The 12900-nt window shown below is 44.5% G+C and overlaps 1 protein-coding gene across 2 annotated transcripts in view; it reads right to left on the bottom strand.

The window, feature by feature from the left end:
• PKHD1 (PKHD1 ciliary IPT domain containing fibrocystin/polyductin) overlaps positions 1-12900 on the bottom strand; it is a 240228-nt gene that overhangs the window by 91740 nt on the left and 135588 nt on the right. For both annotated transcript variants that reach the window (XM_083435262.1, XM_083435263.1), the window contains 5 exons: positions 12563-12697; positions 9105-9240; positions 7218-7464; positions 3123-3297; positions 1020-1215 (listed from right to left, as the gene is read on the bottom strand). In XM_083435262.1, coding sequence (XP_083291388.1) covers positions 1020-1215; positions 3123-3297; positions 7218-7464; positions 9105-9240; positions 12563-12697 — 889 coding nt within the window. The remainder of the gene's footprint in view (positions 1-1019; positions 1216-3122; positions 3298-7217; positions 7465-9104; positions 9241-12562; positions 12698-12900) is intronic.

Below are 12900 nucleotides of genomic sequence, written 5' to 3'. Positions count from 1 at the left end.
CCAAATGATTAACAGTGGTCTGAACAATGGGGTTTCTTTTTGTGTCTTTTGAAAAAAGCAACACCTCCGTGCCTTTAGTTGTTCTGGCTGAGACATTTGCGACTCTTTAAGGACTGGGAAGGGAATATCAATCAAGTCCTCAGCCCAAAATGACACAGTCCCACAAAGGTAGATGCAGGAATCCAAGATAGCCATTGCTGCCTGCCCTCACCCAGCGTTTGTCTCACAGATTTTCTAAATGCAGAGTCCATTTGTGTGCCACTTCTGCCCCAACAGTCCCCAATACAGGTATCAAGTTGTGGGCGGTGTGTTCAAACGCACGTTTTCCAAATCAAGTTGAGTGGCGTGCTCTGTGCTGTACGCCACAGGAGAGTGGGTGGCAGCCTGGTCTTCTGCTAAGACCTTCAGGTGCCTGTCCATCAATCTCACCATCCCAATAAGTTTAGTCTTACTGGCAGTGGTGGTGGGAGATCAGAGTCAGGAAACAAAATTTTAAATTTAACTGAGGAGGAAAATGGAGAGCTGTCGATCTAGAGAAAACAACTGAATAATGGCAGGTGAGAGATCAGAAAAATCTTGAACGAAAGAGCTTAGAGCAAAGAGCTGCACTTCCTATGCAAGGAAAGGAAAGGAAACTGGAGAAAGAGCCTCACGGAACTGCCTAGTATTCATGTTCATGTCTCATGTCCTTCCATATCTCCTGGGGGGGTTGTTAACCCAGTGTTTTCAGGAGTCCTCCTATACGACTCTGGGTAACTCCTCCCTCCTAACTTACTTAACACAGGAAAACATCATCACCATCATTTTATGTGGCAGGAGAGAAGTGATAGGATGTTTTTTTTTGGGGGGGGGGCTCTGATGTCCCAGATGAAGAGTGTCACGGATGAGGAGTTACGTGTGATATCCCTCACCGCTTCATGAGCTTGGATACAGCTGTTCCTCCTCAATGAGCATGATGGTTGAAAACTCCCAGTTTCAAAGGAATCCTTAAAGTGGGGGGAATATGCATTTGTTCTTACCTAAATAAGTTAACCTCCTTCTTTCCCAATTGAAAAACCAGTCACAGCCTTTATTGTGCTTATGTGAAGGCAACGACAGGAGTGGCGATCCTTTCCGTGTACCGCAGGTCACTGTAACATTGATGTGGGATGATCGGACTTCGTGTTCCAGCAATAAATAATTCCCAACTGTGAAATTATCGAACGTAGCAATATACTAGAGAGTAAAACATAAGAAAAATGCATGCTTTTACAATATATTTGTGTCCAGATTTTGTCTGGAGCTTAACAGAAAGAATCTAAGACATGAGGAACACTCTCTAGACCCATAGTGCCACTATTAAATGATTTCTTATAGGCTTCCCTAACCCCAGTGGTCTGCACATACACCTCTGAACTAGCTATGGCAGGGGTCGCCAAGGTTTACCTCGCCTGGGCTGGTTCACTCCAGTGGAGATCCCTCTGTGGGCCAGTTAAACGGCCCCCGTGTTCCACTTGTGGCCCATGCTCCTTAGGTTGCCTTCCCCTGAGCTATGGGAGGCCTCTCATTGTTAAAATGAAAATACACATAGCCTTTTTATGTCTCTCTACCAACAAACTTGCCCTCTTCATAAGACAGATAAATACCAGGAATGGGCACAGAAAATCTCAATATACATGTTGATCTACCCACACGTTGTTGTTATCCCTGAGAAACATAGAAAATAATAGGATATATTTATCCAAAAGTCTTCAAACTTACACGAAAAAGGGCCCTGTCCTGGCTTCTGGTCCATAATTGACTCCTGACTTCTGCTCAATGATTGAAACTAAGACCTCCACGTCGAATCTGACTATGGACTAACATAAACTTATCTCTACTCATAAACTCTTATCCCTAATTCTGTAACAAATTATTGTGTTATACATATCTTTATGAGTTTGAGTTTGAAATCTCTGTTAGAGTTTGTAATATCTATCTGAGTTGTAATCCTTGTCAGAATACATACTATTGAATGGATTAGTCCTTGTTACTATTGACTATTGACTTGTGAGCAGGGACCACTCCCACTATTGAAACTTACATTGGCCTGAGATCTTGGTGTGCTTTTTCCTTGGTACCTTCACATTCCAGACATCAAAACAAGTGTCTGCCAAAAGTGAAAGCAATGCCTCTAACCTTAGCTTAACAACCTAACATGAGGGCAGGATGATGGAGAAAACAGCCGAATGGAGAGAACGTGCAGAGGGAAAGCTCCGTGGTGACTGACAGGTCTATGTTACCATCAAAGGGAATGGTTTCATCAATGCTCTCCAATCCAGCAGTGGACAGTAAAGTGGGACTGTGCCACTCCCTTGACCTCTGTCTGGCTATGAGACTGCAGCAAACCAGAACGGAAGGAGAGAGGGGCACAGAGGTCACATGACCAACTTAGCCCCACCATGCTGTTTGCAGCTACTCCAATCCTAGTACAGTGGTACCTCTGGTTGTGTATATTTCAGGATGCAAATGTGGCAGGGTTTTTCCGGGTTTTGCCACACGCACAAGTGCACAAGCACTCTACACACCGCACGCATGCACAGAAGCGCTAAACCGCATGCATGCGCAGAACTGGCATCTCTGGTTGCGAATTCCTTTGGATGCAGCCGGAGCTCCAGAACGGATCCCGTTCACAACTGGAGGTACCACTGTACTTTACGGAAGGGAGCTTAAGGATGCTTTTGCTTAAGGACGGACTACCTGTTTTTAACCAGATGTTGGATGGCCATCTGTCAGGAATTCTTTAGTTGTAAATCCTGCATTTCAGGGGGTTACACTCAATGGCCATTGCAGTCCTTTCCAAATCTACAATTCTATTAGTCTAAGACACCAAAACGGAGAGGTGGAGATAGACTTGTCAATAGTGAAGGAGCTCCAGCTATCAATAAGAGGGAATGATTTTTACCTGGAAAGTAAATACCTTTTTGTTTAGCTCAGGCCAAAGGAAACTTTAATGGTGCTTAGAAAAGACAAGACCCTGAATCTATTTGTCTGTAATTTGGCAGGATTCCTACCTACAATTTTAGTGCAAACCAAATCTTGTGAGCAGTGTGCACCCCTAACAAATATACCAGTATGATTTCTGAAGGGGAGGGAATTGTTACCTGCAGGTTTTCACTCAGCAGAGGGTTGTCGAATGACAGCCTATAAGTCTCCTGATCCAAAAGAAGAACCATCCAGCCATTTGCATTTGACAGAGTGTCAGAGACATAACTGACCATGGTTGTCTTATTGCGACTATCAGTCACTTTTAAATTATAAGGACAGATCGGGGCCTTTCTGAAAAACAATTAAGAATAGTCACGTTTCATTGTCTAATAGCTACTGTTATTTTAGAGTACTTATTAGTTCACCATTGTCTTTCAAAGGCTTAGGCTAATGACAGCTCAGATGGCATAAAACATAGATACCGTATTTTTCCGTGTATAAGACTAGGTTTTTCCCCTAAAAAATAATGTCAAAAATTAGGGGGTGTCTTATACACGGATAGTGTCGAGGGTGGACTGGTGATTGGTTGTTGCCCCCCAAATAGGGGGCATCTTCTACATGGGGGAGTCTTATAGATGGAAAAATATGGTATTTATTTATTTATTTATTTATTTATTTATTTATTTATACCTCGCCCATCTGGCTGGGTTTCCTCAGCCACTCTGGGTGGCTTCCAACAAAACACTAAAATACAATAACCTATTAAACAAAGGGACGCGGGTGGCGCTGTGGGTTAAAGCCTCAGTGCCTAGGGCTTGCCAATCCAAAGGTCGGCGGTTCGAATCCCCGCGGTGGGGTGCGCTCCCGCTGTTCGGTCCCAGCGCCTGCAAACCTAGCAGTTCGAAAGCACCCCTGGGTGCAAGTAGATAAATAGGGACCGCTTACTAGCGGGAAGGTAAACGGCGTTTCCGTGCGGCTCTGGCTCACCAGAGCAGCGATGTCACGCTGGCCACGTGACCCGGAAGTGTCTCCGGACAGCGCTGGCCCCCGGCCTCTTTAAGTGAGATGGGTGCACAACCCTAGAGTCTGTCAAGACTGGCCCGTACGGGCAGGGGTACCTTTACCTTTACCTTATTAAACATTAAAAGCTTCCCTAAACAAGGGTGCCTTCAGAAGTCTTCTAAAAATGTGGTAGTTATTTTTCTCTTTGACATCTGGTGCGAGGGCATTCCACAGGGCGGGCGCCACTACCGAGAAGGCCCTCCACCTGGTTCCCTGTAACTTGGCTTCTCGTAGTGAGGGAACCGCCAGAAGGCCCTCGGTGCTGGACCTCAGTGTCCGGGCAGAACGATGGGGGTGGAGACGCTCCTTCAGGTATACTGGGAGGAGGCTGTTTAGGGATTTAAATGTCAGCACCAACACTTTGAATTGTGTTCGGAAACATACTGGGAGCCAGTGTAGGTCTTCCCATTTCCCAGAATCTGTCTTCTGTGCAATTTTTGCATCAAATATTTCCGAGAGCACACTTCCAATGTACTAAACTGGATCTCTAGCCAACCTCCCTTTCAGAAAAGTCTCTCTTCTGTGAACTACTAGTTCCTTGCTGTTGCAGGGAGCTTCTCATATGGCTCATGCTGTAGGCCAGTGGTTCTCAACCTGTGGGTCCCCAGATGTTGTTGGACTACAACTCCCATCATCCTTGAGCTCTGGCCTTACTAGATAGGGGTGATGGGAGTTGTAGTTCAACAACATCTGGGGACCCACAGGTTGAGAAAGGCTGCTCTAGACAGTGTTTCTGATAAACAAGGAGCCAAAATTGAGGCTCAGTGTCAATAGATGTCTGCGGTTTCACTGCCCAAAACTAAGAGTATTTGACAGTATTATTTGCAGTATAATTCTTGTCCATCTCTGAGTGTCCTCAGCAAAATAAGAAAGAAATGTAGTCAGTGCAGCCTCCCTTGTTTGGTGCCTCCAAATAAATCTCTTGGTTTAATCCTTGAAAAGGCAACAATATGCTCCCTCCTTTTACAACATGCAGGTTAACCGTGAACTGGAAATAGATATCAGAGTCTCTTTCCAAACAATGATTCTGTTTTTATACACTGTCAAGCTAGCACCAAAATAGAACTACTATATTGCCCACATAATTGAGCATTCCTGCAACCATAATTAGCACCATTTTAATTTGCCCTAAATAGCCAGTGATTTTCACTGTGCCCTAAATAGCCACCAATCTACCTCTCTTTAATGTTAATGGAGCAGAGTAGGGCACGAGTATTTGTAATTCAGAGGAGCTGAGGGAGTCTGCATGGATCATTAAGAGGAGAGAGCTTTCATTACCAAGGGAGGAGGGAATCTCTCTAGGAACTGATCTTGTCTTTATGCAAAGGAAACCAGGAAAAGGCAACAGCCATAAGATGAAGTTAACCCCTGCCTCAAACTGCCAGGAACCTTTCAAAAATCGTTAAGAACAAAACCAACTTATGACTTATTGACAACACCAAATGTTTATGTCCATGTAAGTTTCAGTTAAGAAGCAGCATGCTGCAAAAATCTGGCATGACTAATAGATGGACCTTGACAGCCTTGGTTACAATTTGCCATCATGGTTGTATAAACTGTTATGTAATTTAGCTCAAGTGTAGTGTGCAGAACTGTTGAGCATAAACGGCCCACAAAGGATTTGCTAAACCATTCAGCAACTCTGAGGAGAATAAATATTAAGTCTTCTGTTTATGTTTACCATTAGCTTACTTATCCTAAGGGTGTCTCTCTCTGAGTCTCCTTTTTGTATTAAGGAAAAACACACCGCTTGGCTCTAAATGCTTTTCGTTTGGTACCTTTGTGAAATAATCTACTGTAATCATACATCTCTAGAAAATGAAGCAGGAATAAAAAGTCTGTCTTAAAATAGTGCTGATAATATGAACCTCAATACTGAAATCAGTTGTTTCACAAAGTTAACCTGTTATTTTTGTTATTTTTGTTCCGATCCACCTAAACAGATGTGTGGAGCTGTTGTATGTCACATGTCTGTTTACATTCCAGCACAGCTTGCTGGGAACTTCCGTTTGTGTATAGCTTTTGCTTTATGCTGCTTCTTGCTTGGACATGAAGGAGAGCAGACATGTTTTCTTTGTCCTATGCTGAATAAACTGCTTGTAAATATGCTTTACATATGCCTCTGTCTGCCCTTCCGTCGCGAAGAGTTTGTTATCTCTGCTGGCTTGCGTGCTCAACTTCTGAAAGGCTTCTGAATCTCTGAGTCACAGTTTTGATGCAGAACCAAGGACTGGAGTTTGACTGACAACCGGCTGGTGGGCTGGAGCCAGCTGGGGGCCTGCCAATTGCCCCCATTCCCTTGGGCACATCCCAACAATTTTAGCCCTCCACCCACCTCCACTGTGCACATATACCAGGAGCACTTTTCACAGAGAACACCTGTTTTGCACATACAAATCCAAACTGGATCCTGCTGCATGTGACTGCTGCCAGCAGTTTTCAGAGGCATTTGCCAAGGCCCATGTCTGTTCTGGGCCCAGCAAGAGTTAGTTGCTCCATCTTCACTCTCACTTTGTGTAAGGCTCAACTAGGTCTAGGCAGTGCATGCTGGAGCTCGGCAGCAGAACGTCTGCCCTGCATGCAAAAAGTTCTATCTCCAGCCACACCACTTTTTGCAACCCTGAAACAAGGGTGTACTTGTTTGCATATGGGAATCATAAAGGTAAAGGTAAAGGTACCCCTGCCCGTACAGGCCAGTCTTGACAGACTCTAGGGTTGTGCGCCCATCTCACTCAAAGAGGCCGAGGGCCAGCGCTGTCTGGAGACACTTCCGGGTCACGTGGCCAGCGTGACATCGCTGCTCTGGCGAGCCAGAGCCGCACACAGAAACGCCGTTTACCTTCCCGCTAGTAAGCGGTCCCTATTTATCTACTTGCACCCGAGAGTGCTTTCGAACTGCTAGGTTGGCAGGCACTGGGACCGAACAACGGGAGCGCACCCCGCCGCGGGGATTCGAACCGCCGACCTTTCGATCGGCAAGCCCTAGGCGCTGAGGCTTTTACCCACAGCGCCACCCGCGTCCCATGTGTTTACATGGGAATGATGTAAACACATAATTGGGCATTCCAGGGGACGTCAATCTTGAGAAAGAGATGTTCTTTGTGTATGTGCATACATTCCTAGATGTGCCATGTACTCTACAGAGCAGTCCACATCTTTCCCCAGTCTCCCATGCTATAAGAAGAACTTGAGAAAAGAACGATACTTACAGGCCAATAGACATACGGTGGAAAGTAACATTTCCATGGCAAAGACTGCCACTGGCAACTTGACTGGCATTGACACTCGGCAAGCAGGAATCTGGAAGCGTATCCACAGAAGGGAGGATATAGCTCCCCCTTTGCCCTGTGATTGTGCCATCTAGATCTTTAAGAATTGCACAATGAGGAAATGGGAATGAGATCCAATTTGGGGCATTTAGAAGTAGCACTTGCTCAGACCTCACAGCAAATCCGCCTGTAAAGTAGGGACAGGGAGAGAGAAATATGGTTGTGTTGCTAATAACTGATGAACAAGCTACAAAATCTGATTCAGTCAGGGAGGGGTCAGAATTATTTTGGGATATTGAAAGAATATGTTCATATATCACTGCTTACTTCTTTATTAAAGGCATGTATTACTTCATACTGAAAATCTATGACATACAGTGGTGCCCTGCAAGACGAATGCCTCCACAAGACGGAAAACCCGCTAGACGAAAGGGTTTTCCGTTTTGGAGGTGCTTCGCAAAACGAATTTGCTATGGGCTTGCTTCGCAAGACGAAAATGTCTTGCGATTCCTGGCGTTTCCCCCCCCCCCCCTTTTCCCCAAGCCCCTAAGCCGCTTAACAGCTGTTCACTAAGCCGCTTAACAGCTGATCTAAGCCGCTTATCAGCTGATCTAAGCCGCTAATAGCCTTTTAGCAGCTAATCCGCTAATCCCTTAAGCCTTTAATAGCCGCTAATAGCCTTTTAGCAGCTAATCCGCTAATCCCTTAAGCCTTTAATAGCCGCTAATAGCCGCTAAACCGCTAATAGCGCTAATAGCGCTAATCCGCTAATGGGCTTGCTTCGCAAGACGAAAAAAACCCCAAGACGAAGAGACTCGCGGAACAGATTCTTTTCGTCTTGCAAGGCACCACTGTATCCACTGTTGGTAACTAGAGATAAATGTATTTGGAACATGGCATTCGCAATGAAATTGACATCGTGTGCCTACTCAAAACTAAGGGTGGGATTTGCCCAGTGAATCCTGTCCATGGATGCCCGGCCTGCACAAGGACTTCTGCTTACACAATGGGGCTTTCTTCTCTCTCCATCCCCCATGCCCCCCCAAATTGGCTTGGGAGGGGGTTGGGAGAGCCCTCTCTCCAGAACAGCCCATAGGGGGCAAAGAGAAGGAATGTTCTCTGTCTGAAATGCTTGCATTGATGAGACAATTGTTATCGCGCCATGTTGGATTTCTCCACAGTTTCACTGAAATATAGCATGCTGAAATGATACATTTAAGGATAGTTGGTGTTCAGATTATAGTCAGCTTTTAATGCTGTTTATGAGTGTATGTTATTTTTATGGACATAACAACATTTATAAAACATACAGTATTTCAGAAAGCCGGATTATGGGCAGGATCTCAGGACACTGCTTATTCATCAAATGTTGAGGTCTTATTTGGGGCACAGAAGATAATACCTTTTTAGGGTAAAATAAACAAACATTAAATAGGACTTTGTGCAGGCTGTCAGTCTGTAGATAGTACAGCTTGTAGATAGTATAACTATTTCTCATTATTCTGTTGCCCCATGTTTCCTGCCTATTTTATGAAGTTGCATTTGGGTCAAACTGGACATGACCTTGATTGCATGAAGCCAATTCAGTTGAGCTCATGCAGGATCAGAAACACAGGGGATGGGGGGGGGGGGAGTTGAATCCTCTATCCTCCAAGGCTGCTATCTGCATTGGCAGGGAAGCCTCCACTGCCACCAGCATGAATTCCCTGCCTGCTGTGGTCATTTATTTGACCCTGCAAGGAAACCAGTTCACAGGCACAGAACAGTCCACATTTAAATCCACCACCACATTTTTGTTTTGGTTTTTGCACAGAAAGCCTATCTTACCTTGACCTCGGTAACAACCAGAACAGGTGGCAATTGCAGTGCAATTGGGAATGTCAAAATTCATAAAGGTTGTATTTGAAATCAATAGTTCATGCCTTTTGGGAGTTTTCAGTCCTGCCTGCATACAAGTTCCATCCTGCAGCAATAATATAGAAAGAGACTATATTGTGATATAGCTCCAGCAGTTTCTTTTATTCTTTTCATAGGAACATAGAATTGTAGAGATGGATGGGACTCAAGGGTCATCTAGTCCAACCCCCTGGATTGCAGGAATCTCAGCTAAAGCATCCATGACCTCTGCTTAAAAACCTCCAAGGAAGGAGAGTCCACCACCTCTCATGGGAATCTGCTCCACAGCTCTTACTGTCAAACAGCTCTTACTGTCAGAAAGTTCTCTTGATGTTTAGTTGGACTCTCCTTCCTTGTAACTTGAAGCTATTGGTTCAAGTCCTACTCTCCAGAGCAGGAGAAAATGAGCTTGCTCCATCTTCCATGTGACAGCCCTTGAGATATTTGAAGATGGCTAACATATCTCTTCTCACTCTCCTCTTTTCCAGGCTAAATACACCCAGCTCCTTCAACCACTCCTCATAAGGTTTGGTTTCCAAAACCTTGATCATCTTGGTCGCCCTCCTCTGCACACCTTCTACCTTCTTAAATTGTGGTGCCCAGAACTAGACACAGTGATTTGCATGTCCAGAAAGGCTCCCAGATTTTCAGCTTTCTCTCCCAGGTCCTATCCCAATTATCCTATGTTTGATCCTGTGTTCTCTGCTTTCTGTCTTCTTCTCTCACGCCTCAGTTCTCTCACCTCTATGCAAATCTTCACTGAAGTCATTAATTTATCCCGTTGCTCATACTATGTCACACCCATTCTCAGCTTCCACCACTGGCTTCCCACTCGGTTCAGTATCCATCACAAATTCTGTGTCCTTCACTATTAAGCTCTCCATGCTCTTCCTGCCTTTAGGCCCTTGTGAAAACGTAAGCTGTGCAAGAATTGAAAGTTGTGCCTTTCACAAGTCATACCTATAGACGGGGGGAGCTATGCACTTTCTGAGTTGCTAGCAGCTATTAAACAGAACTACACACGCAATGTTAATTTTAAGTTCCAACTGTAGGCATCCTTGCTCCCTGGCCTTGATGGAAGTCATCTCCCCTCCCCCCACAAATTAACTTGCTGTGTAAAGAGCAGAAGTACAAAAGGACAGAAGTAACAGCTGGTTTAAAGGCATATTTTAAAAATAAAAGGGCTGGCTGAGTGGAAGGTTTAGCCTTCTTGTTAAATTAATGTCATAAAGTTTTAATTGATGTTAAAGAGACATCATTATTAAAGGATAGAATTACATAAATTAATATGTAAATTATGACAAGACAACTCTTTATCGTGAGATAATCGAAGATAATCACACCCCCAGGGTGCTGTGAGGAACAAAGCATAGCTGAGTGCTTTAAATCTCTTAACAAGTATGGGGTGGGGAGCACTCCGATGCTCTATATCCAGCGACAGTAAAACAAAACCAAAAGGCCGCATCTTAGATGTACTGGAAACCACCTACCAAAGATTTCCATGTGTCTTCTTGTTGCTCACCCCACTCTACCATTCTAATCTCTCCTGCTCCTGAACTTCTTTGCCTCAGTTTTCCTCACTTTCACAAGAAATATTGTTTGCGTGGCTATTCCCGCCCCCTCCCACGGAATAGAACAAATAAAGACACAGGACACAGAATTTAGGTTAATGGGCATAAAATGGCCACAACTTTATTGATTACAGGTAAGAGCGGTATTGGCTTTAGGCATTGGCCCTATCAGACTAACCGGTATAACCGGGAAGGGTTAAGCACCAACAGGGGGAGCCCCCGAGATGCACATCCCTGGGCGCTCCCCGAGGGGTTACCGCTCGGGAGCGCGCTTTAGGCCCTAGCCTCCATAGGTTTCGGATGAGGCGACGCCCCCCGGAGTCCTTTACCGAATTACCCACCAGCATTTTGGGGGAGGTGATGTCGTTCCTCCCCCCATCTCATTTGCATAATAATACCCCTGCCAATGCCTAACCGCCAAACCCAGGTGTTGTGACGTTTTGCTACGAGGTAGGCGAAAAAACCAAGTGGCTTCCAAAATATAGCCAATTAGCCAAATGGAAAAACTCCTACCAGGCCCCTTGCGGCAAGCAGCCGAAGCCCATAGGGTGTGAATGTGGCGTGAGCCCGCAACCCCTCCCCCTCCGGATGTCGGGAGTGGCTTTCTCCACCATCTCACACTCTTAAGGCTCCCTGGGCTTACACACACACACACACACACACACACACACAGAACCATAACTGGTGCAAGCCATTACAGCATCCCTTTGCTAGTCACCGCTGCTGTTCAGGCAGCTTGCAGACAGAGATGTGTGAAGCAAAAGGGCAAAAGCATAGGGTCCTCCTTCCTTCTACAGTCTCTCCCCTCCACTCTCTGCAAGCCACCTCTCCTCTCAGTTGGTGGGGCACCTTCTCTGGGTTGGGCCCAGGGATAGAGCACATGCTCTGGACAAACACGTATGCAAAACAACAACAACATCCCTCATATTTTTTATACTGACATAATTCGGTTCCTGAAATACAGGCTATGAATAAAAAGGGATTCTTGCTCGCTAGCCAACTGTATTTGTGCAACATTGGCTAACCTTTTACAGCAGCTTCCAAACACATTCTGTTTGAGACACAAATACCCTGCACTCCCTTAACTGTTGTTACTCAGAGTTTAATAGGAATCCGAGTGGCTTTTGGTTTGGTCTACTTGTGGAGAGGGATTTCAATACAATACAATAAATAGTTAACAACAGATACATAGTTTTCCTCAGCTTCAAAGCAGCGGATAAAGATGAACGGATAAGCCTTCACTATGCCACAGGGAATTATTTTCTGTTTTACAGATTAGAGAATTGAGACAAAGAGATTAAAAATATTGCCAAAGCAATGAAGGAAAAATTAGAACCAAACATAAAACTCAGACAGACTCTGGATGAGAGAGCAAATGTCTTCTCTAGTCGGATCTTTCCTTATTAGTTCTGCAATAGTCACTGGGATACATTAAACATACAAAGAACACCATGCCTAACTTCATAAACCTATACATGTCTACTCAAAAGTAAATCCCACTTACTCCCATGAAAGAATAAGGCTACAATCCTATACACATTTATTAGAGGGTAAAGTGCCATTAAACTTAGCCATAAGTCAACTAGCAACCATGGAGAGGGCAGCACAAGAACCTAAGTCTCATTACAGCTCATTCACATCACACTAAACTATGATTTAGCTTGACATCTAGATATGACTATAAAGTCTGACAACAGTGCTGAGAAAAGACCTCAATCTTCCCCCAAAAGCTGTTTTTTCTAACTTTATTGCCCTTTTAGCTCTTTAAGTTTGTTTCTTTGATAGCCTCTGAAAGTGGAGGACAACTTGAGTTCTTACCTTCTCATGCAAGTGACCAAGTAGTAAACTATTGGCAACAGAGGTGTTTCCAAGACTTTCCACAATGTCAATTCCAAAATATTTGCAAGAAGAGATGTGGAAGCTCCAAAGCTGTAGGTTGCTACTGCTAATAATCTGTTAATAGTAAGTATTTTAAACATTAATACATTATTACAAAGGAAATAAAGTAAATGAATAGTTGTCTGTGCTCCATAAGACACTGTGCGAGAAGACAGTGACCTCTCCGGCCTTAACAAAAAATTATGAATTTACCAATCACCTAACCATTAGTTACAATGGTGTGTTTTCAGTCTTGCCACACTTTATCACATGGCATG

This window comes from Podarcis tiliguerta, assembly GCF_965153285.1.
Source record: "Podarcis tiliguerta genome assembly, chromosome: 3".
Classification (NCBI taxonomy): Eukaryota; Metazoa; Chordata; class Lepidosauria; order Squamata; family Lacertidae; genus Podarcis; species Podarcis tiliguerta.
The sequence above is the reverse complement of the archived record's forward strand: the minus strand, read 5'-3'. Positions and strand labels throughout refer to the sequence as shown.